We start from the raw sequence: 25911 nt of genomic DNA, 5'->3' as shown, positions 1-25911 counted from the left end.
CCAGAGTAATAGCTCTTCTGGAAAACATCCAACTAGCTTCAAACCATCCTCTCAGCTGGGTGCAGTGCAACCATGAATGGTGCTGCTGTGACCCACAGCTATGCACAGTCTGTATATCCTCTTAGATCCTCTGTGATAAAAAATAAACAATATTAATATCACTGGTAACAACAGCTGACTTACTTCCTCACTGGAACTGATTTTAATCTTGAATCTATAATTTTCCCTAGTTCCCAAGTTGTTTGCAAACAGTCCTCATGATTACATGTGAATTTGTTTATCATTTGTTAGCAGACAATTTATGAAAAGCATAAATGGTTTGTGGATTATTCATCACCTGTCCATTTTAATTATTAGCTTTTTGTGCTGGGTGATTGGCATTTGAGAGTGATGCTGCTCAAACTCCATAATCTGATGACAATAACAAATCATGAATAACCACATAGTCTCAGCCATGTTAACCAGGCAGATAAAGGTGCTGGCATTAAGACGGACATTCTTCAGACATCTGTGCAAACAGAAATCAAGGTCATATAAAGGAGGTTTTCAAGCAAAGCAGAGCCAGACTCAACAGCCTAAATTGAACTGGGTTGTGGGTTGCTCTGCTGAGCATCCTTTTTGACAAACATTCACAGTACTTTGTATTAGTGTGTTTATTTATCTATTTATTTGTTTATCTATTTATCTATTTATTTATGTATAACTGTTTGATTTGGACAAGAAGATCCAGACTTGATTCTTCCCCTTTCTTTCACATCTTGTTTGCCCATGGGAGCATCTTCAGTTAGAGGTTTGGGTTAAACTTATGATTCAGCATGAGCCAGTGAAGTCTCAGAGACAAATTTTTGTTCCAAAAAAACACCAAGTTTGGAGGAGGAATAGGAAAAAGGTCTTATTAGAGGGGTGACTAAGAAGAGGAAGTTTCAGGCTGGGGCAAAAAACGGTAGGAGAAAACTGAAATATTGGAGCTTTGGTTAAAAACCTGATCTTTCCTGCAACTCATGCACAAGGAGGTGTGGAGTATTTCCATGTGCATGTAAAATTGTACAGATCTGTAGGATTCACTTTGCTGGCATTGGCAAAGTTTGTATTGGCCACATGATCTTCATAAAGCATTTCTATATTCTAGGGATTCAAAAAGTCTGATACTTTGAAGTGTCAAAATTCCTTTGGGTGTGTTTGCTTTCTCTTCTTATGTAGTAACTAGATGTCCTAGGTCTACCTTTTGACTCTAGCCAGCACAAAGGTCTGGATTTATCTTTTAACTAAGCCAGTACAAAACGTATCGTTCATTTTTATAATATGCAAAACTGAGAAATGCTAATATTATCTTGCTGTCTACGGGTTAGAGAAAAGGGAGGTTTATCCCAGGCTGAGACCATGAGCATTTATTCCAAAATCTCTGGCTAAAGAGATTAGTGGAAAATAAATACTATGGGAAAGAAAAGTTGGATCTTTACTGTGACAATACTTCTTGTCCTTGTGGAAATAAAACTCCGATTTTTGCTACTGGAATGATATGACATGAATTCAGCCATCAGGTTTCATGATGTTGTTGGCAAGATTTAAAATTTCTACCTCTAGTGAACTGGGTTATTTTAAGTAAAATAGAAACAAAATAAACAAACAAACAAACAAAAATAAAAATTAAAAATAAAAATAAGCTTTCAGACTATCATCTATGCAGCTGATGTCCCCACGGAAGTTATGGAAGTTTGTGTCTAAAGTCTCCTACAAACTGTGAATCTGAATTTCTTCAAGGCCTGTCTTACAGGCATTTCTTTAATAAATGGAGAAATATATGAAAAGAAATGAGAATGTCTTTTATTCAAATCTTGCTTAAAAGTAACATGGTCTGTCCTCTTTCATGTGTACCAGGGCTACCATCTTTCTTTGTCTAAATGTCTTCTGGGAATTGTTGATGTTCTCTTGCTAGTTGAGGACTCCCAGCAAGAAGTGACTTCTGTGCTCCGATTTGTTGAAATGTTCTTATGCGTACACTATGGTGACAGTAAATGAGATGTCAGTATTTTTTGTGCTCAGGATACTCGGGATGATCATTAAGAATTTCTCACGCCAAGCCAGTATCTTCAGCTGATGTGTTGAATTATTAAGTAGGACTCTTGTCATAATAACAAGCAAATAGATAAAGGAATAAGGTCACTCACAGCAACATCAAACATGTCACTGAGCAAGGATGTAACTTGTTCATTTGAATGTTAAATGGGAAGATAGAAATAGGATTTTGGTGTAGATTTTAATACCTCAAAACATATTTCATTCACATTTTTCATATGCCTCATTCACCAAACAACTCCACTTTCTCTCGGTTTTGAAAAATGATAATGTTCTCAAGCTTGGGTCAGTTTTGCAGTTTTACCTGGTTTCAGGCCAAAGAGAAGTATAATTTCTTGTGTAAACCCTTTGTCTCCATTTCCCCCATTTGAGAGGGGACTGGATTTTCCCCCACAGCACTAGTGGATCTGCCCTGACAGGTGACTTTTAACAGGTCATCTGATAACCTTATGCGGGGAGGCAGAACTTTTAAGTGGGGCTGTAATTCTCTCTCTCAGGTGACAGCCTGGAGCATGGATTTAGTCATAATTTTCCTTATTCCCTTCCTTCTTCCTGCTGCAAGCAGCCCTTGCTTTTGGTTTTGGTTTGGGTTTGTTTTCTTAGGAAATACAAGAGCATAACTTGCTTGTTTTAGAGATTCCTGCTTGGACTGGAACAGCCCAAAAGTGATAAGTGTACTGATAAATGCAGTACTGGCTGCTTAAAAACAAGTCAGTACTTTCCCGACTGAACTTCCCTGTTCTTGCTCAATACCCATATGATACTTTCCTGCCGGAATGATGGCTTTGTACATTTATGTTTATTAATAATTATATATGAGAATAATTCAGTGTGTGGTTGTACTCATTTGAAATGTAGGGAACTACACTGAAACTGATAGTAAAATGATATAAATCAATTCTTGTGGTGCTTCATAGCAATTTGTAGCAGCTAAGAAGTTGTTCATGTTGTTTTTAACAATCACATTCTTTTTTAAGTAAGTTTGTGTTGGCTTTTATTTTCTTGTCTTTGGCATTTGTGCAGTTTCTTCCCAACATATATCTGATTAAAACACAGCAGCCCTTCATCATAGATGTCATTTGAATAACTTTTAACTCTTAGCCAAACTATTTAATATAATCTGAGATATCAAGTAGCATAAAATAAAATTCTCAAAATAAATTGAAAGATAGACTTTCGAGATGATATGAAAGCAGTAAAGCCTTGATGCCACTGGGGACTGAGCAAAAAAGCTTGAGTATGTACTTTCTTTTAAGAATTTAAAAAGAGTGAGTTGAGTCCTTTACTGGATCAGGTGACAAAGTGCTTTCTGATGTGAGGAAACACAACCTGTACTCATCAGTATCATGAAGAAGTTTGATTAGCACAGTAGGTGGCTACTGTACTGAAAATAGGAAATTCTATCTCATATAGGTTGTGTTAAACACATTTGAATGGTCTATGTCAGAGCAACGACTTTCTTGATTGCTTAAAAGCTTCTGAACAGCCTTAGGGTTAAATAACATGCAAAACTGGTACCTACATTTCAGTACTTGCTGTGTATACCAGTCCCCTGATGACTGGAGGAATATAACTGTCACATATGTATATGTGTACCTTTCTCGTAGTACAGGACTTCTCCAGTGCAGGTCAGCTTTGAAAAGTTCATTAGTAACAATGCTGCTCACTGTGTTCTGTGTTTTATTTTAGCTTTTAAAAAATCACAGATGTAAAAGTAACCAAATCATGTAGGCACAAACTAAGTCAAAAAGAGCAACCCTGAGAACTGATTTTGACCCAGAAAATTAAAAAGGGCTCTTAATCTTCACAAATTGTCATTGGGTTAAATTATACCTCTACAGTTTGCAGTGGATTCAAATGGATGTAACTGATAACAATGTACAGCTTGTTTGCACACCGTGGCATAGAAGGAAGTAAGTTTAAAATCACTGAACTGATATAGTTAATTGGAATAAACTCTTTGAGGGAATCACTCTTATTTCCATTTATGGAATGTGTTTATGAATGCATTTTCATTTAAGTTATAGAAAAGACCTTATCAGTCATTATGCACTTCTAAATGTGTCCACATCAGGGGTGGGTTTGCAGCAATTTAAACTAATTGATTTCTAAACCAATTTAGATGTATCACTAATCAAATTCTGTGGGACCAGCTTGATGCCAATGTGTTCAATGATACAGAATTCTCTTTACCCTACCTTAAGTTTATTAAGTATTCAGAAAACCACTGGGAGTAAAAACCAGTAGAAACTTGTTTTCTTGCCAACATCAGCAGCAAACAAAGGTACATTTCCAGACTGAAGAAAAGGGAGCAACTTTTACAGTTATGTTTTTCTTATGCAGAAATCACACTTTGAAGTGTCAATAGCCCAGCCAAGTATTTCCTTTTGAAAGCTGGTTGTGGTGAAAAGCTTAAAAATAAAATGTTTGCAATAATTGAAAAAAGTGATGTCCAACTACATTAATACTTAGCTAACTTAAAGGCTAGATGATCAGGTTACTCAGAGATAATTGGCTTGCTTAAGTCTCCTCTAGGTTCACAGGTTAATTTCTGGGATTCACAGGTTTAGAAGAGGAGAATCCTAATTATTCTCTAGCCCAACCTACTATGTGACAAAAGCTCCACTATTTCCACCTGCAGTTTCTCCATCAAATTCATGACAAACTCCTCCTAAAATGACTGAGTGCCAAACTTGCTCTATCATCACTTAACTCCATTAGCACTGAGGGAGGATGACAGATTGGCAGCACAGGCTCAGGAAGGACAAAATGCAGTTCTTAATGAACTATGAAGGAGGGCACAACCCACAGTACTTGCTGCAGGAGAGCTTTAGTAACATGTGGCCTTAGTTCTGACCCCACATCTGCAATGATGTATCTTCAGGTTTGATAGCGTTCAAGACTCCTATGTATTGGCTGCTCAGATATTAAATATTCCACCTGTAACTGAAGGCAAACCATACACACAAGCGTATATTAATATGTCCAGCACCAGTTACATGATAATTTTGAGAAATAGCACCTACGGTAATGGGTCCAAACAGATTGGCAAGTGTGGGCTTCACTTTTGGCATGTTGAAAGAGCTGCTGGTATAGTCTGGAAATTAGGTTGTGTATTCACAGTTCAGGTTTTCAAGAATCCACATCGAGATCAGAAATGTAAATAAGAGGTTTTCAAGTGATTAGCACCAAGGATTTGCAATGTACCTTCGTAGCCAAAGTCTTTAAATTCAACCTTTCCTTAGTAGCCAAAAAAAAATAAGTATCTTTTTGGAGTATATATTTTGGATTTGAAACTGCTTAAATACATCTTCCTGCCTAGGGTGGCTTGATACTTGCAACCCCTTGTGTTTCTGAAAATCCAGGCATTGGATCTTGCACTGTGTTTTTACTTAAATAGCTGCTTACATATATGTGTCCCTATTTGGTTAGCACAACTCCACATTAAAAAAAGTGGAGTTATTTTGTTTTATTAACGGTATTGCCAGAGGGAAAAGGATGCAAATTTTGGAATTTGAGAGTGCTGCAGTAACGCATAAAGAAGTGTTAAAGTGCCAGTGAAGTTACTTCCTGTAAAATTGATAGGAAAAGGGTCTAATTTCATCAACCTGCATATTATTACATTTATTTACTTGTACATTTTTGGTCTAAGTAGGATAAACTACCGTATTTTACCAGGTTTCCTCTGTTTTCCATAAATGTATTTTATAATATTCATGTATTGATATTCAGAAAGCTCATCCATTTCTTACTATGGTGATTTTAAGACATGTAAATTCTGAACAATAAATGGTATTTTAAAGTGTCCTTTTTTTATCTGAAATTATAATGTTTCCTGTTATTCATGATTGCTCCAAAATGGGGCAGAAGTGTGAAGGACTTAGTGAAGTATTTAAGTGAAGAAAGCATTTGAATGGTTCACTAGATTTTGGTTAAACTATAGATCAACCACTGTTTCCCTGATTTTCTCAGGAAAAAAAAAAATGCTGTACAGATGAAAAGACATGATAAATAATTCACCTGCTAACTAAAAAAGACCACACTGCTGTATTGGTTATTTTCTTCTTTTCATTCTTCTCCCACATGCTTCATTGAACGTAGAGGCTGATGTTCTGTATCAGATACCTTCCACCGTGACTGTTCTAAAGAAGTTTGAACCTTCAGACTCTTGGAGAGCATCTGCCCAGAAGAGACTCACATCCTCATCCCTGCAGTTCTTGGTGGTGTTTATCCAGGTGTTTTGTTGGTAGCCAGAGTTTAAGGGCAAGGCCAGAATAGTCTCACATCTGACTTCCCACTCAGCCCGACTGAATTTCAGTTATTCATACATTGTCTGTGGGTACATAGCTTCATCATGTCCCGTGGGCCAATGGACAGGATCAAACCATCTGTAAAGCACCATATCCTCAGGTACAGTGCAGTTCAGCCCCATAGAGACAGCTGCTGGCAAGCGAATGGCAGAAGCAAATGCTACTGCTGTCACCTCCAACTATTCACTCAGGTATTTCATTTGCATTAATTTCATTCATTAAGGCATTTCATATGCATTAATTGGAATTAAGTCTAGGGCTTGCAAATGGTCCCATTCTTACCTATTTTATCTCTTCAGGAAAGATAAAGCCAAGTCCTAATTGCTTGACACCAGTAAAGATCACAGGTTTCAGTAGTTAAGTATTATAAACCATCCTAGCAACGATCCACTTTGGGTAATGACTTTCAGTTTATGTGAAATCTTTTTTCCAGAGTTTCAGTTGTCTATAGATGTCTTGGTTTTCAGGCTAAATGAGTTGAATTGCTTAGTTGTGTGCTGCAAACGTACTGGTAATTCTTATGTTTAGAGAAGTCCAGATATGTCTATATAGTACAAGGAGTGAAATAGGTCTCATAGGAAGCCTATTATTTGCTTGCATTTGCACTGAATTTGTCTGTGCATCCAAAATTTATGGTGATATCCTAGTCATAAACTGCATCTAGCAGAAATCTTTGACTATCTCACCTGTTCTCTGTACACTAATTCACCTTCCCTGGGATAGCAATTAAACTTCTGACTGGAATCATCAGTCTCCATCAGCTGGAGAAATATTCACCTGTCATCCACTGACTCTGCACGTGCAGATTTTCTAACTCAGTCCATCTGAGGTGCACGATGAACCATTTTTAGTCTCACCTCTCTCCTAGTTTTCAGGAAATCCTTTACTGTATCCATCTGGGCAGCTAGAGGCACCCTACTTGCAAACAGAAATGTCCAAACTTATGAAAAGGTCACCAGGACCAGCTTTTAGACCTCAGAGTGCATGGAATATTAAATCTTGGTGGTGCTACTGTGTGCAGTGAAGATAGTTTAGGTACTCTGCATAGGTTTCTGCAGGATTTTAGTTAGCAGTTATGCCTGTTTCTTAACCCAGTGTGGCTTAGGTTTTTGTCAGATAAGGTATATGGCTTGGCAGAGGTGGGGGTGTGGAAAAATCATGTTGTTGGCAGAAGTCCTGATGGTGTAGTACATAGATTTCAGTAGTTCTCATTTGGGATAATGATATCCATAACTCACTGTGGTATTATTCCCTTGGGCAGTTTAGAACTTCTTATAAAAATCTTTATTTCAGTTTTGTAATAGTAAATCTCTACATCCTCAGAAGCCATTTGCTATATGAAAATAGGTTTTTATTAGGAAAACACATGCTCTCCTTTCATACCAGTTTTTTGCATGTATAAATAACAATACAGGATCTGAAACCCTATTTCCAAACATTCCCCCCCAAATGATAGAATCATAGAATAGTTAGGGTTGGAAAGGACCTTAAGATCATCAAGTTCCAACCCCCCTGCCATGGGCAGGGACACCTCCCACTAAACCGTATCACCGAAGGACTCATCCAACCTGGTCTTGAACACTGCCAGGGATGGAGAATCCACACCTTCCCTGGGCAACCCATTCCAGTGCCTCACCATCCTAACAGGAAAGAATTTCCTCCTTATAACCAATCTAAACTTCCCCTGTTTAAGTTTGAACCCATTATCCCTTGTCCTATCACTACAGTCCCTAATGAAGAGTCCCTCTCCAGCATCCCTATAGGCCCCCTTCAGATACTGAAAGGCTGCTATGAGGTCTCCACACAGCCTTCTCTTGTCCAGGCTGAACAGCCCCAACTTCCTCAGCCTATCTTCATACAGGAGGTGCTCCAGTCCCCTGATCATCCTCGTGGCCCTTCTCTGGACTTGTTCCAACAGTTCCGTGTCCTTCTTATGTTGAGAACACCAGAACTGCACACAATACTCCAGGTGAGGTCTCACAAGAGCAGAGCAGAGGGGCAGGATCACCTCCTTTGACCTGCTGGTCACACTCCTTTTGATGCAGCCCAGGATACGGTTGGCTTTCTGGGCTGCAAGCACACACTGAAGCCGGCTCATGTTCATTTTCTCATCAACCAACACCCCCAAGTCCTTCTCCACAGGGCTGCTCTGAATCTCTTCTCTGCCCAACCTGTAGCTGTGCCTGGGATTGCTCTGACCCAGGTGTAGGACCTTGCACTTGCGTGGTTAAACTTCATGAGGTTGGCATCAGCCCACCTCACAAGCATGTCAGGGTCCCTCTGGATGGCATTCCTTCCCTCCAGCATATCAACCGAACCACACAGCTTGGTGTCATCAGCAAACTTGCTGAGGGCGCACTCAATCCCACCGTCCATGTCAGCAGTGAAGATGTTGAACAAGACTGGTCCCAACACCGATCCCTGAGGGACACCACTCATTACTGGTCTCCAGCCAGACCTTGAGCCATTGACGACAACTCTTTGTGTGCGGCCATCCAGCCAGTTCTTTATCCACCGAGTGCTCCATCCATCAAATTGATGTCTCTCCAAGTTAGAGACAAGGACAGTGTCGAACGCTTTGCACAAGTCCAGGTAGATGACATCAACTGCTCTACCCCTGTCCATCAGTTCTGTAGCCCCGTCATAGAAGGCCACCAAATTGGTCAGGCAGGATTTCCCCTTAGTGAAGCCATGCTGGCTGTCACCAAGCACCTTGTTGATTTTCATGTGCCTTAGCATGCCTTCCAGGAGAATCTGCTCCAAGATTTTGCCAAGCACAGATGTGAGACTGACTGGTCTGTAATTCCCCGGGTCATCCATTTTCCCCTTCTTGAAAATGGGGGTTATATTTCCCTTTTTCCAGTTGTCGGGAACTTCATCTGACTGCCATGATTTCTCAAATATGATGGCCAGTGGCTTTGCAACTTCATTCACCAGCTCCTTCAGGACCCACGGATGGATCTCATCAGGACCCACAGACTTGTGCACATTCAGGTTTTTTAAGATGGTCTCGAACCAGATCCTCTCCTACAGTGGGCACAAGGTCTTCATTCTCACAGTCCCTGCGTCTGCCTTCCAAGACTTGAGTGGTGCAGTCAGAGCATTTGCCAGTGAAGACTGAGGCAAAGAAGTCATTCAGAACCTCAGCCTTCTCCAAATCCTGTGTAGCCAGTTCTCCCGAGAGCTTCCTGAGGGGGCCTACATTCTCCCTAGTCTTTTATTTGCTACGTACCTGTAGAATCCCTTCCTGTTATCTTTAATATCCCTAGCCAAGTTTAATTCTAACTGGGCCTTAGCTTTCCTAACCTGGTCCCTAGCTTCCCAGACAACATCCCTGTACTGTTCCCAGGCCACCTGTCCTTGCTTCCACTTATTATAAGCCTCTTTTTTTCATTTGAATTTTCCTCAGGAGCTCCATAAAGTAAGGAAAGAAGTGCATGGTAAAGAGAATAACAACTCTACCAAGCCAAATCAAGCACTGCACCTCTGTGTGGGGAGTTCAGGGGCTGCAGCTTGAGGCTCAGGTCTGCTTGGCTGTGCCTACACCTGTGTTTTGCGTTGCAGTTGTGTGAGATGCAACAGCACTGCTGTTTACACACCTGTTTAATAGACAGTAAATCAGAAGACTGAGGCATATCTGTGTGGAGTAGAAGAACTCCTGCCTTGTATCTTAAAACTTACTTGTGCTCAAGTTGTCCTTTGCTGCTTCTTTCAAGCTGTGGAATTAGTCCTTTTTCTCAAGAGGAACACTATTATGTTAATTAAGTTTACATTTGCACTTTCATTTATTCCTGTATTTGTTAACTAAGTCAACAATTTAATATGAGGCTGCCAAATTAGGAAGATATTGCTTACATATCTCATCACTTGAACTGTTCAAAGTAGTGCATGAATTTGATCTCTTCACAAACATTAATCTGCATTGGGGTTCTACTGAGCACCCATTCACTGAGCTAAAACTTTGTGTTTGCATGCTGATGTTTGCTCCTGAGGGCTCATCTCCCTAGTGAGCATGTTTAAACAACTGAAGTGCTCTTACAATGAAACGTTCAAATTCAAGCCTTTATTATTATGCAATCTGGGATTATTTTTTTTTTTATCATTAGACTTCCTTCTGAACTGGGTGGTTGACACTCCCTGTTCCAAATTCCTGTCCCATGAGCTAGTTGTTTGGAAATACTGGCTAGGAAGACAAACACCATGACTGGGTTTTTTTTTATTCTCAATCTGGAGAAAGTGCTTTTTCACTAGGTCTTTAGGATTAAACTGTAACCAGAAGGCAGGCCACAGAAGAAAGATAAAGATCAAAAGGAAAAGGAGAGCATTACTTGGTAGATTGATACATCTGGAAACGGTGGGCCCAATTCAAGGTGCTTTAGGAGTCGGAAGATTCTTGTGCATGACTGAACTAGTTTCTGGATTAAGCCTTGCATATGCCCTAGGAGAGGAATGCATACTTGGTCCAGCAGCATGTGTGCTCTAAGTGCTACAAAAAGCTAGTCTATATTGTGACAAACTGGGGGTTCATGCACACATTTGCTATTCAAAAAGATATTTCTGATAAACTCCATGTCTAAACAATTTTAATGGAAAACAAGACTACTTTGACTTGACTCTCCAGTCAGATCAGTTTCCGTACAGAACTTCGCTCTTTGATCCATGTCCAAGAACATGTTTATCAAGGAATTTATATAGCCGTTTAAATTCACTTCCTGATGTGAATTAAAACGACTTTCATGTGCAAAACCCCTTGAAAGTTCCTTGTGTGTGAAGTGAAGATTTCTCCATCTTTTTCATGTGTCCCGTGATCTTGTGATCTTCTCCCTCTGAGTCGTCCTGCTGGGCAGCCCATCTCTGCTGCAGGAGAGCTGGATGGATGAGCTTCCCCTTTGCCCACAGGGACAGAGCACAACGTGATGTGCTCTTCCCAAGCACTGACTGAACACTCAGGCTCTCTTGGCTGCACAAGGAGAACGCCAGGGTTTTGTCATTTTTCTTGGGGAGTACTTGTTTTGTTTTTCAAGCAGCTTGGCGTTTAAAATACCATAGCCACTTGAACAGTGGGCAGATCCTTCAGGTTGCCATGTCGCAAGTTGCCAGGTTCTTGAAAGCACCCAGAGAAAAACTGATGCACCGAATCCCTCCCGTCATTGTGCTTCAGCTGTTTGGAGGGCTCAGCCAGCTACAGCATTGAGAGCGCAGCTGCCTCCAACAGCGACGGTGGCCTGAGCATTGTTTTGTTGTCGTTTCTGCAGAGGAGCGGCAGGAGCTTACATCATTTCCAGTAATGAAGTGCCTGGGGTTCTTTTATGACTTGCACACTCTGCTTCTCCAGAGCTGTACAGTATGTGCTGCGTGACTCCAGGAAACTGAGGATTTGTTTTGACTTGCTAAAAGAACGTTTGCCGTTTCTCTTTACAATTTCACCATATGACTTGTCAATTCTCTCCCCCTCTTAAGAATAACTTCAGATTTAATTAGCTGAGTGCAAACATCTTTCATTGCAGTGTGGATTAGACTCCTCATTGAGTACATTTACCAACAGAATGAAAGACATCTTAATCAGGCATTTCTGTATTTGTACTGCTGTGTCCAGAGTGCATGGTAACAGTTGATAGACAGTTGCTATTGACTCCCTTTCTAGTGGGGGATGACCAGTGATGTGTGGACAAGTCTTGTTAAGGCTTGCATTTTGGTTTTGATGCTCTGTCTCCTACCTAAGAGCACTTTCTGAGTGTGTTTCATTATCATTTCCCTATCTGCTATGTAGGAAAAATGATACTTAGGTGCCTTGCTGGGATGTCCTGAAATTGCTGGCTTGTCCCCATTCCACAATGACCTTGCCTAGCATATTCTAAAAGGTGCAATTTATACTTTGCTGAATTGCAAAGTAACACTGCACACCAATCTCTATTAGACAAGTTTGGCACCAGCTTCCCAAAGCATTACCCAGATATATGCATGTGTATGTGCTTTGAATTTTCAGCAGTGAATTTCAGTTTGCATTTCCACCACTCAGAGAACATTCTCCAGACCATGAACCACCTGGGCTGTTTCTGGGATATCATCACCCAAGCAGCAGCCTCCACAACTCTCTATAAGTCCCACAGTAAATGCTTGTGCTGCAGCAACAGCAGCTGATTTACCCAAATGTGCAGTCACACCAAATACTTTTTGGCACCATCAAAACCAGTAAAGAACAGCACTAAATTCACAGTCCCCTTTGTAAAATTGCCATCCTTTCTGTTAGTTCCAGATATTGATCTTGTCATATGCACTTTAAAAAACACCTTTAACCCCTAATCCACTAGTCACTTCCGCACAGTTAAAATTTGACAAGTTCATTTTTAGCCATCTCTCCTCTCAAAGGTGCTGTGGTTTCTGTTTGATTTTTCAGAAGTGAATCATAGTTTCAAAACCCTCACTGCCTTAGTGAAACACTCTTTTTTTCCGTTAGCATTCAACATGTTTAACATGGGTTCAGACATGTTATCAGAAACTTACACTACAATCCCTAAAAAAAATCCTGTGTGATTTCATGCCCTGGAAACACCTTTTATATTGTAACTATTCCTACAGCTATCTGGAGATGAGGCATATGGATCTGAGCTAGTCAAATTAATTCCATAATGGCTTCTGGCTTAACAAGCATGTACAGTACATCAGAAAGCAGAACAGCTGTAGCAGAGTTACCTTTTATGTGGGTGGCATAGACGTCTGCCAATTAAAATGATCTGATGATTCATTTCTTGCCATATGATTACTGTTAATAAGAATTTATGTTAACATGTTTGTGTCTGAACTTTGCACAGGTTCATGCCTGCATTTATTTTCTTAAAGAATAGAGTGTATCATGGTTGTTTTTTTTGTTCTTAATGGACTTTTCTTTCCTCATTTGAAAGCATTCCAAGACTTCAGTAACGCAAAGATGCCAACTATCCCTTAAAGGAAGATGTTTCTATCTCCATGTAGTGCTTTCTGCATGTGATTATATATATAGAGGCCAATAGGTTTTAACCTGGGAATGTCAAGCTAAGCTTCTAAATCCATATACCAGCACTTAAAAAGAGAGCACGGCCTTCAAAATAGAAAAAGAGGAGTTCTCATAAACTTCTATTAAAGCTTCTTGTTATAAGCATTTATACTTACTCTTTCTTTTAAGTAGTCCCACTCACTTACAGGCTTTAGCCATTGACCTCATTACACTAACTCCCTGTGTATAAAATCAAGCGTTTTTTCTCCAGAACTGATATCTTCTATTTATGGTGAGAAATTTAGGCGTGGCAAAGTGCTGTTTTCAATATCTTCAGGGGCTTACAGAACATTTCAAAGTATTTGAGGTCTGTGCAACTAGCGAGATGTTTTATAGCAAGAAATACATAGGTTTAAGGGTCCATCTCTGAGCAGAGAAATGTAGTTTAAAATTCCAAATAAGCTTGGTAAATACAGTAGGACAGGGTAGAGACAGAAAACAATTGCAATAAGGCTGTGTGAAGTACAGTTCAGCTAGGATAAGTGGTGAGAGACTCATAATTCTTGTGAATCTCATTTGGAAGCCATGAGCAGAACAAACATTTTGATGCAAGAACTTCTTCCCATGGGACTTTGAACACTTAGTAGACAATATACTGAAGAAAGCAATCCTAAAGAGACTAAGGAAGAAATTGGCAAATAGATAATTTCTTTCCCTCTGCTGGCAATTCTGCCACTCACATTAGTAGGAACAGAGGACACCAATAAGCAAGGTATTTTTATGGCCCTTACACTGGAGCTTTTGAGGGTTCTGTGGCTGACAGTGTGCTTCTTACATCTGCTCTTTCCATGCGCACTGATGCTTTGTAATCCTATCTGCATCCATTTTCCTGGCAGCCTTGATAAATCAAGAACTCTCATATGGTTTTTTCCAGTGTCATCCTGCATTACCACCTATAAGAAGACACCGCCTCCAGTCCCACCAAGAACTACCACAAAACCATTTATTTCTATCACAGCCCAGAGCAGCACAGAATCTGCCCAAGATGCATATATGGATGGCCATGGACAGAGGGGAGATATCATCAGTCAGTCTGGACTTAGCAACTCCACAGAGAGCTTGGACAGTATGAAGGCTCTGACAGCTGCTATTGAAGCTGCCAATGCACAGATCCACGGCCCTGCAAGTCAACATGTAGGGAACAACACTGCCACCGTCACCACCACCACAACCATTGCCACCGTTGCAGTAGAAGATAGGAAGAAGGACCACTTCAAGAAAAACAGATGCTTGTCTATTGGAATACAGGTACAGTACAGTACATGGATTATTGCCTGCCATTGTTTTGGATCTCTACATCTGGTTTACTGCTTGTTATGCAATGTTTTGTGTATTTTTCTTTTTTTCCTGACAGGTACTTATGTAGAAATTGCAGCAGCATAATCATTCTGCATGGTACTAATGATGTTTTCCTAATTTATCGTAAAAACATCAGATGCAATGATTTGTTTAAGTCTCCTTGCTGTTTGTTATTCAGCTTTGTTAAATTACACACATGAGCACTAATCTATGAATCATAACACAGCGGGGGTCAGAAAGGCATGAATTAAATCACTGAAAGGGAATGTGTAAAACAATGATTTACATTACACTATCACCCAAAAAATATTTTCGTCCAGCCTCAGTGAATTAATTGTTTCTGCTTATTCATGCATTTCATAATGACTGGTAGCCACTTGAATGAGGCAGCGTTGTTGCTATCTCAGCCTCAAGAGCAGAGGGTAAATTTCTTCTAAGTTGCCCTTGTGAAAGAAAATTACATTTTGTTACCTCTAGTGGAAGGGAACAAGAAAACTAACCCTGCCAAAGTTCACTCCTATTTAGAGAAGGAAGAAGAGCAAATAAACCAGACCAATGTAATCTGCTTTCTTAATTAATCTTTCCCATACCTCTACCCCCCCAAAAAAAGAGCCAAAAAATAAAAAAATAAAGAAAAGAAGAACGTGCATAGGACTCCAGCTATCTGCCTGCAAGATTAACATTTGCAATGAAGCGCTTGAACTTACAATCAACTGAGAATCAACATGGGTTTTGGTGGGAGATGAACCCCAAGCAAATAGAATAGCAATCCACATCTTATCAGCCTGAAGACATGATGTTTTTCTTGCAGATGGAGGTTGTACGCACAGCTCTATGTGCCTGGACAAGCTTGTCTGATTAGCAAAGCCTAAGAATTTACCATGAAATCTCTGCATCAGCCTGGTGAGATGAAAGGTGCTGTGTAGAAGTATGCCATGCCAGGGGCAGCTCTGGGGTAGCTGCGACTTTTCTCTTAGTTCTTCTTGGAAGGGCAGTAATTACTATTGCCTGTGGGTTCGGTTCTCTGCCTTGGTTGTAGCCTTTTTCTGTTTCACGGATGTTTGTTTGGGATATATTCTGAAAGAAGGGCCGATGTTCAGTTTTAAACACAGGTGCATGATCCAGGTGGGACAGGGATAGGGAAAGCTCTTCTATTACTTATTCCCATTCTCAGCCAAGTCTAACATTGTAATTCCTCATTTCACTGAGCAAGGCAACAAAGACTCCTTAGCAGGCAAACACCCTGCAAAATGATAGGCAGAAAGAAATCATTTCCACGTTTGCAGAAGCCAAAATGAACAACTGTAATGTGAATCAAGGCTCTTGAGACACCGTCTCCCTGACGTCTCTTCTTCAGGTAGTGTTTCTGCAAGTAACAAATGTTGCTTTTGGAAGTATAGGGGCCTCAGTTTCTTGAGATCTGAGGCAAATAGAGCTCCAAATGCTATTCAGGTCTTTGAAACTTTGAAATTTACAGATGACCAACATAATCATATGTGAAAGCTGCCTGGGGATTGTCATGAGACTCTGCCAGGGTAATTTTTGTGTACAAAATAATGGAGATGCCAAAAACTGGGATTACATGAAACAAAGCCTTCAGCAGTGATACAGTCTTACAGGATTCCTGCCCATGCACCGTTCCACCCTCCCAGTTATGCCCATCAGTGAGATTTTGAGTCAGGCAGGCTTCACAAATAAAACTACTAGTCTGCTATCTGGTCCATTTTGCAGCATCATTGCACAAGCAATCATGATGGTGGTACAGCTGGAGAGGTAGTGTGGGAGTGGAAATACCATAAAATAGCTGTTACTGCTCGAAATTACTTCTTTTAGAAACAACTGCCCTAAAATAGGTAGGTATGCTGTCAGCCCTCAGACTGGCAGTGTGGAGTCAGTCTCTCTCCACTGACTGTAAAGAGAACCTAGTTTAGGCTTATACTCTACTCAGACCAGGTATGCACCTTAATTATAGCTTGGCCCATCATCGCAGAGCAAGGCAAGCTGAAGAGGCATAGTCTTGGTTTGCTTCCTCCTCTAACAAACAATGCTAATGTGTATTCATGATGAACCTCCATGTGTGTCCTCTGCACCCCTCAGTCACTTTTGGGCACTTGGGGCTGCACCCCAAGCCTTTGCTGTAAATCTGTTTGGCAAAAAACAACGTAAAGCAAAAAAAAAACCTTCCATCAGAAGGCTCCTTCTCTCTCTCAGTTATAGGATTTAAGGCAGTTATCTCCCCAAAAGCCTCAGTACCAGGTAAGTACCTCAATTCTTTGAGCAGGTCTGTAACTTTTCATCCCTCCTTGAGCACTTTTCCTCCATAGGCTGTTCAAGTGGCTCTCAACAAGCTTATTTACTTGTGGAAGAGATGCTAACTACAACAGAAGGTACATCCAGAATCAGAGTGAATCCCCAGGTCACTTTGTAACCCTGCTGTGGTCCAAAAATTCTGTGTGCCAGAAATCATTTTTCTTGCATGACTACTAATCTCATATATAGCATTGGCAATTAACAACTGCACTGACTGGACCCACAATATTTTGATTTTTCTCAAAGACATATCTTAAATGTGACTTAAATCTTAACTTTACACCATTGGTATATATCTCCTCAAAGAGATGGGGAGGTGATATAAAGTTCCTGCCTCTGCTCCTGGGGACCACCTATTTGCATAATGAAGCAGTAAAGAAAATGCATCCAAAAGCATCATCTGTTTTCTTTAAGTCTTATCTGTACAGTGCTCTGATATAAACACTGAAAATAAACACATAATTTTGACATGAGTTCATGTATGTGCACATATACAGACTAACAGGTAAAATCAAACAGAGCACAGTAAGTGGAGTTACAGCTGCTCAGAGATTTGCTCAGGCAAACGGGAACACCCAGACTCCGGAAAACATTGGATAAAATCCATCTACATTTTGCAGACTGAATGTTGTCTTACTAGAAATTATTTGTAGATTAACAAGAATAATGAATGTCCACTAATAACATCAGAAATGGGCACAGCACAGGTAAACTATCTGACTAGATGAAGGTACTTACAGTACAAGTTATATGTGCAGACACTTATTTTGCATAGAAATTGTAAGCAGCTGGGCTATATCTCTGTTAAAATATGTTATAAGTAGCTGGATTTCTTTTTTTTTTTAAGGTTGATGGTGCTGAAGAGTCCAATAAATCAGTTGAAAATAAAGCAACCAGTAAGTTCCAGTCCATAGGAGTTCAAGTAGAGGAGGAAAAGTGGTGAGTAAAAGTTAATAATGTTTTTCTAAAGTAAATAATTATGCCACAACTAATTTTTAAGAGCCCTAGTTCCTGCACACATGACCATATTAACCTGCTTCCTGGATGAATTGTTAGATCACCCAACTGAAAAGCTGGGTCTTGTAAATGCTGTAGCTCTTATTTCTCAGAGGGGATTTTTCCAGACCACTGGCAGAAGTGGAAGAAAAGTGCCACATATTTTAAAGGTCAATGTACTTTTAATAAGCTCTTTTTCCCCAGAAAATCTACCTAAACAGCAAAAGGTGATGCAGATGGAATATTAGTCCTTGGGTGGCTGTAGCAGCATGGAGTTGATGGGGAAGTTTACCTTGTTTTTCAGCAGAATAATTCCAGCCACGTGGAGCAGTGCAGTGGTAGAGCCAAACTGATTGCTTTTGCTCAGGTATCTCACACAGACATCTCTGCATTACAACTGCTTCCTTGTGAAAAAATGTTGAGATTAAAAAGCAAGCTTGTAAAACTCAGTTGTCTCACCAGTCTGCAGTGCAACCTGAATTAGTAAACAAACATGCTTCAATTAATATATATATAATAGTTGTTGTCTTTAAGGGTTGTATTTCTTTTTGGTGACAAACTGCAATTAAGTTGTAGGGAAGCATAAGCGTGCATAGCATTTCCCAGACAAAGTTTTTGAGTGCTTGACCACAACTGTAAATCTTAATTCTTGCCCAAAACTGGACTTGGCTGAAGAAAAACTGGACTCTCCCCTCACCTCTGAGCATGCAGGCCTGCCCAGTGATGCTGTGGCTGCATGCACCCACCCAAGTCTGTTAGTTTTTCATTTTTTTTGGCAGCAGCATAACTTTTGGCTTCTGGAGCCATTTTGCTGATGGATTCTGGAGCCATTTTGCTCCTTGTACTGCATCATGGGAGAAGCTTCAGGGTTTGTCACTGAGGGAAGAGTCACCCTTGCAATCTCTCCAGAGAAAACCTAGTCACAGTAAATCTAAACTGACAAAATTAGGGTCCTCTACCCTCCTCTGGCCCGCCAACGGCAGTAGTGAATAGAAATGTCCATTTCACACTGGATTTTGACTACCACTGCTAAAAATACCCTAAAAAAGAACGTTACCCACACTATTTTCAATTCAACAAAATCTCCCCATGAAGTAGCAGAGTATTTTCCTGTGGTTTTAAAAGGCTGAAGTGATTTCAGCAAAAAGAAACATGATTTTGCAATGACCTTACTAGGCTGTTACCAAGTTCCTCATTAACCTGCTAAAACGTCTCTTGCTGACAGACATTTCTTTATGTGTTAGACCTTATCCCCATTTACCCACAACTCTTCCAGCACTATATATATGAGCACATTAGAATAGATAAATAGATGCTGAAGGACTATTTCCCTTCAGCCTGAGCACAAAGGAAGTTAGTACCCCAAAAGCCCAACCTTCCCCCTCCCCTCAAAAAAAACCCAAAACAACTCAAACCAAAACACATTAAAACAATGAAAGAAAGAAATGTCTGTTTGTAAATACCTTACTTCCAAAGTCCACTTTCAATTGCAGTTTTTATTGCTCCAGATAAAAAAGTAAGATTTGCCTGTGAGGGTCTGCCCTGAGAAAGCAGTATTTCTGCTTTACCTCCTCTCCTGACAGATGTGTTTGGGGGTTTCCTTGATGATAAAGTTGAGGTTGCTGCTCCTTGGAGCAGACGGGCAAGCAGCAGTCTATCACGGACTTTCAGAAGTGAACTGGCTGATAGAGGACAGCCCCTAATCTCCAGAAAATGAGTGCACTCTAAGACACAAAGGATTTATAATCACAGTTTGGCACCATATTCGTTTTTTTTCTTTAAACACAGAAGAGCACAATGTATTGATTATCTGTTACAGAAATAGAATTGTAAATATAGTGCATTCTTCCCTGTCCCTGCACCATGACATCTGCAGCTCCGAAGAAAAACCCTTTTGAGTTGAATCTTTGACAAATGAATTTTTTTTTAACTAATCTTTCAGGCTTCAGAAATATTACATAAATATAAAACGAGAAGAATGACACAGCAAAGAGAATAAGTATAGTAAATTGATCATGTTTCCTTGTCAGTTTAAGCTACTAAGTGCAGTGTTATAAAAGAAAGCTCTCTGCTTAATGCACCAAAAGCCTACCATACAAAATTTGTTTCAGTCCTCTTTGCTTCCTGCTCTTTCCTCCCCAATTTCCCTCACCTCAAATGACTGTCATTCTCACACTAAGGAGTCTTACCTCCTCATGTTCTTTTAAATATTCCTGCTTCTGTGCTTGAACCAAATAAGCAAAAGATTTTGCTTCCATTTCTTGATCTAAGGTAGCTCAAGAACCAAGCATCTTCAGAGGACAGCTCTATCTCTTCCATCTTCCATCTTCCATGTCGACTCAGATCTTTCATTAGTCCTTCACTCTCTGTAATCTGGACTTCCTGCCAAGATCTGAGTCCTGCTCCTCCTCTTGTACAGCTCAAAGAATAAATGCTCCTACCACTACCTGACCATTTTACAACTAGATCCATCACCGTTATTCATATTATCCTCAGTCCTTTATGCTGCCTGCTCTCAATAATATTTTACGCACCCATTCCCTTACTGCAGCTCTACAATTTCTGGCATCTATAGAGGACCTCTGTCCAATCCTTCTTGCAGGAAAAAAAAAAAAAAATTGGTATGCATTTATTTCAACTGTTACTTTCTTATCTCTCACCTGATCTCCCCCATGATGCTAACAAAACCCAAGCCAAATCTTCCTTCCCTTTCCTCACATGACCCACCCTTTCCCAGACTTTTTCAAAACATTTATCTACTGAAGCTGATCAGTTCAATTGCAGGGCACTTCCATTTCCATCCATTTCTGTTTGTCCTTTCTCTCTACCTGCAACTTTTTGACCTCAAGGCAGCACCTTCCATTCCTCACTTGCAGAAGATAATTGCGTTATTAGAAGTCAACCAGTTCTACTGAACTAGAAAAGAAGTTATATACTGTGCCAGACTGATTAGCACACATGCTTATTGAACAAGGGGCTCTCATTTTTAGTTTCTCTTGCTTCTTGATGTTGTCTGCCTTAAGATGTCCTCCCCCAAAATTGTCTTGCTTATTGCTCTAGTCACACCATCAGCTGGTAATTTTACTTGGTTTGCCATCACAAGAACTTCTGAATGCTGAAACAATGGTAGTTTCTGAAGTAAGAACACTGCCATGGGAGACTAAAACCACAGACAGATGGTCCTTCACCATTTTCTTTGGCTTCTGTGCGGCCAGGGAAGGTGCCTGCACCTCTTGCTGTGATATAAAGTGTGGCTTACCACACCACACCTCTTGGTGTGGTATAAAGTGAAAGGATTTAGAATGGTGGTGGAGCTAATATTTCCACTTATGCCAAGCATAAGTATAAACTGGGAGAGCAGTGGCTGGTGAGAGGCTCTGCAGAAAGGGGCCTGGAGCTGCTGGTCGGCAGCAGGATCAATAGGAATTAGAAGTGAGCCCTGGCAGCCCAGAGGGCAAACCTCACCCTGGGGTGCATCACATACAGCATCACCAGCCAGTCAAAAGAGGTGATAGTCCTACTGTACTCAGTGCTGGTGGGGCCTCACCTCAAGTGCTGTGTGCAGTGTTGGGCCCCACCGTTTAAGAAGGATGTGAAAGTCCTTAAATGTGTCCAGAGGAGGAGAACAAAACTGGTGAAAGGGCTGGAGGGAATGTCCTGTGAGGAGTGGCTGAGGGCTGAGGACTTTGGGCTTGTCTAGCCTGGGGAAAAGGAAGCTGAAGGAGTCCTCATTGCTTTCTACAGGTTCTTGAGGAGGGGAAGTGGAGAGGGAGGTGCTGATCTCTTTTCCCTGGTATCCAGTCACAGAACACGTGGGAATGGTTCAAAGCTGCACTAGAGAAAGTTTAGACTGGACATTAGGAAGCATTTATTACCAAGAAGGTGGTCAAACCCTGAAACAGGCTTCCTGGAGAGGTGGTCAATCATTGTAGGTCCCTTCTAACTGAAATAGTCTATTCTAAAATTGCCATAAAGGATTAGCTTCTCTGCTAAGACTCTTAGTGATGAAAAGACTATGTGAATCGGAGAAGGAGAGGGATAGAGCAAAGCACACAAGACTGTACAGTTTGAAGATACATGGCTGAAGATCCTGCCATTAGAAGACATAGTACTGTATCTCCTAGCTCCTGCAGTTTTTGTTCTGCTGTCAGCGGCTGCAACCTTAGCAGAGAAGCCCACAAACAAGGCACAGTACAGCCAATGGCTAAAGTGAGTCAGGCTGAATTTAATGTAAGTGCCTCTGAGGCTCACCATGCATCAGTTGCTTTGAAACCTAGATCTTCTCTGGGGTTTGGGTTGGGTCTCTTTTAGGAAAGAAAGAAGTTCTCTGAGTTGAAATGAAAACATGTTTTTCAAAAGAAAGCAAGAGATGACTTAGAAGCAGAGAGTTGAATGCTAACAAGTGACCGTGTTGTTGCTGTTCAAAACACATCATGCTGTTGTTCTCCATACTGGTTTATCCAGTCTGAGGTTTCATGGCTTTCTGCACCTTAGGCCACATATCTGCTGCAGTTCTTTGAATCTGTAATTATTTTGCCTTGTGCCTGCAGGGCACAACTGAGTACGAAAGGGCCAGGCCTGAAAGCAAAGGAAGAAGCAAATCTCGGGTTTTAACAAATACAAGCAATTCTTCTTTTTCTTTTTTTTTTTTTTATATAGACCTGCAAATGCTTTGTAGGTGTAAAAACAGTGAAAACTTAGGCAACGTCTTCATCCGGTCTCCTGTGGCACGGAGTTTTAACTGACAGCAAAACAAAAAAGGCTCATGTGGGACACAAATGGTATTTTGTAAGAGAAAAACATCCTGGAAGTGAGTGAGGAAGCAATGTCAGAGACTAAAATTACCATCTATTAGGCATTTGATATAGATGTGCTGGAGGCAGGCAGATAGTGGGTGCCTTCCTGCATTTCCATTTCATTCAACATACATTTCCTTGGGAGTATTTTTTTAATTTTGAACTGATGCTATATTCTATTGCCAAGTTGGTTTTCTTTTGAAGACAGATAGGTTACACAATCTGGTGCCAAGAATCTGTCAAGCCAGCCTGCAGCATACCATTTTATAGATAAAACAAAGGAAAAAAAAAAAAAAAATCGGGTCATTCTGTTTAATTTTTTGAGCAGTCTGGTTTTGGTGGTTGTAGCTCATAGGAAACCCAGTAAAAATACACTCCTGAGAGCTTTGAAACGTAGTGTCTCCAGCAATACATCCTCTTGGCAAGAAGACCTTAATGTTTTCCACATTTGGGATTTGATGCACACTGAAAAGCCAGGGTGTTAACTGAAACAAGTATATCAGAGTTCTAGGGCACTGAGGCAAGCAGAAGGTGGCTGTGATGTTTAGGTAGGGGCACAGAGAAGAAGGAGCCTGAATTAAGGCATTTGCTTTTCTCTCTGTACCATGGAAGGTGTGGAAGAGTACACTGTGTACTAATGCCTTGGCTCTTGGTGAACCCTGACTAAATAACTATAAGAAACCCTCTGTGAGCATGTGATTGTGAAGAAACACAAGGATTTCTGTGTGTGTGTATGCATGCACACACTTCATCACAGATAAAGTCATTTGTCAGGTTGGTGGTCAAATTAAAGCAATGTTTTTTAAAACTAAATAAATAGAACTGAAAGATATTCACTGTAATGTCGGCCTAAAGCTAAAGTCTTTCTAACAACTAATAACAGTCTAACAGCTCTTCTCTGCCAAGGGACAGTAGGAAATACTTGGGAGAGTGTATAAAGGAAAAGTATAAAGGGTGTGTATAAAGTACTACTTCTCCCAGTGGACATTCCCAATTTAGCAGTCTGTTGTTCAGGGACTTCCTAAGCCAGATATGACATCTGTGTAATAGCTCTTCCTGGACCTATCTGCTGTGAATCTGATTAGGTTCTCTTTGAACCTATTTTTATTTTTGGTTTTCCAAGATCCTGTGGCAATTTAATTACACATTGTGTGAAGAAATGCTTCCTTTTGATAGATGTAAATCTTTAGACTTCTAAGCCATGCAACTGGCTGCCTTCCTCCTCACAGTTCTTGCACTCTCAGAAATGTTGAAACATCACCTAGTCAGGATTTCATAGGTCTCTCATATCTCTCCTCAGCTACCTGTTTTCTCAACGAAGAAATGTCTTTTGTCCTGTGGAAGCCATACTATATCTCCAATGATCCTTGTCCTCCCTTTTGAACTTTTCCGGCTGTATCAATGCTTAGCAAAATGCTTTGCTCTGCTTGTCAAAGAATAAATACTGCCAAGCTGAAGAGTTCTCGCTCATTTTTTTCGGTTTGCTGGTGCTTATCATGCAAAACTCAGGTGGATTTTCCATTCTTTAACAACACCTGTTTCGAAAGAATTGCAAGCATCAGACGCTACTGAAAATGTTTGCATTCTAGACCATTATAAAAAAGTATGCATACAGTCTATTATTAACATTTTCTAGGGGTTGATGTGACTGAAAAGTTAATTTAAGCTTTCTTCTGTGGAGGAATTGCCCATTTCTTTTTTAATTGGATAACCCTTCTTAACTCCTGGCTTGCTTTGCTCTACTCCTTTCAAAGCCCCAGATCAACAGCCATTAATTTCCTCTATCAGTATGACCTAGTACAGTCTTTCTTGAAGTCAGTGGCACTCCTCCTGAGGTATCTGGGTGCATCAAGCATATAGGACATGAAATTCTCCCTCAGCATCCTTCATCTGCTCCCTCCCCAGCTGCAGACTAAATACAGCTGACGAAGTTTTGCTGTTAGTTGCACTTGTCTAATCAGCTATTGCTCTTCAGTGGAAGGTGGAATATAAATGGAGTGAAATGGTGCCCAGCATCCACTGTCTCCTCGGCATTTTCCAAGCTGCTTGAGCTTAAACTAAAAATAGAACTGGTAAAGGCAAAACAGCCAAAATATCAGAGGGAAATAGGTCTTATTACTGGTTTCAAGAGTAAATGTGAGGTAGGGAACTACCTACTGCATGAGTGCACAGGCATCCTGGATTACTAAGAAGGAGTGGGAATCTGTCCCTGTTCAGTTGAAAACTATGTTAATTTTGAACCCTAAATATTACTAATGTAAGTAACATCTATGTTAACTGCTTTACAATTCTATCTTCTCTATCATCATGAGGGAAGACAGATGTCTGTTTTGCTTGTTTTCCTGTGTTCCTCAATGAATCAGTTTCTACAGTTACCTCGACTCTGTGATTATTTGTCTGCATATTTTCCACTCATTCCCTCCACAATTTACTGCTTGTTGTACTTACTCACTACCACCTGCTGCAACAGCATGAGATGTGTCTTAACTCCATACGCTTCCCTCTGCTCCTTCCCCATCAGCCTCTTCACCTCAGATGCCTTGGACTGCAGAATTTGGAGTGTATTTACATAAAGAAAACCCACTCAGACCCAAATCCCCAAACCACCTCTCTCCCCTGCTTTTGCCCTTACCCTTGAGGTTTATTCTCTGCTTTCAGAGGATCTAACATAGGGAAACTATGCAAGGTGAAAGGAAGCTACCCTCAGGGTGGCAGCCATCCCAATGACGGTAACGAAGGCAGTGACTGAGAATGATATCTTTGGTGTAAAAAAGAATACTGCTTTGAAACAAGATTGAATGTGAAAAACAAAATGCCTGAACACTGGGAATGAGCACTGAAACTGTGAGAGATGGCAGTGGTATTAGCAGGTATGTAATTATGAAAAGCAATTATGAAGAAGCAACACAAAATACTTACCTGGGTTAAAAATACTTCTTTATAAATGGAATGTATAGCATTATGTAGATAGTGGACTCATTGGTATTACTATCTTATCAGTCTCACATGTATGATTTTTGAATGTGGCTTGTGAGTTTGAGTGTGTAACTTCAAAGGGGTGTAAGTTTTACAAGTTGAAAGATAAGCCACT

The 25911-nt window shown here is 40.5% G+C and overlaps 1 protein-coding gene and 1 long non-coding RNA gene across 8 annotated transcripts in view; one reads left to right on the top strand and one right to left on the bottom strand.

Moving 5' to 3' along the window:
- DLGAP1 (DLG associated protein 1) overlaps positions 1-25911 on the top strand; it is a 406126-nt gene that overhangs the window by 361524 nt on the left and 18691 nt on the right. For all 5 annotated transcript variants that reach the window (XM_062632909.1, XM_062632911.1, XM_062632910.1 and 2 more), the window contains 2 exons: positions 14294-14667; positions 17876-17967. In XM_062632909.1, coding sequence (XP_062488893.1) covers positions 14294-14667; positions 17876-17967 — 466 coding nt within the window. The remainder of the gene's footprint in view (positions 1-14293; positions 14668-17875; positions 17968-25911) is intronic.
- LOC134171029 (uncharacterized) lies at positions 14585-20541 on the bottom strand. Of its 3 annotated transcripts, none has more exons than XR_009967458.1 (3): positions 20214-20541; positions 18317-18428; positions 14585-15961 (listed from the first exon to the last, which is right to left on the bottom strand). It is a non-coding gene; the product is annotated as an uncharacterized LOC134171029 (long non-coding RNA). The 3 variants fall into 3 exon arrangements; XR_009967456.1 differs by having other exon boundaries at positions 14585-15795; XR_009967457.1 differs by lacking the exon at positions 20214-20541 and adding an exon at positions 19488-19763 and having other exon boundaries at positions 14585-15795.

Source organism: Pezoporus occidentalis, unplaced genomic scaffold (genome assembly GCF_034315485.1).
Source record: "Pezoporus occidentalis ecotype Australia unplaced genomic scaffold, CSIRO_AGI_Poc_V1 ctg4, whole genome shotgun sequence".
Lineage (NCBI taxonomy): Eukaryota > Metazoa > Chordata > Aves > Psittaciformes > Psittacidae > Pezoporus > Pezoporus occidentalis.
The sequence above is the reverse complement of the archived record's forward strand: the minus strand, read 5'-3'. Positions and strand labels throughout refer to the sequence as shown.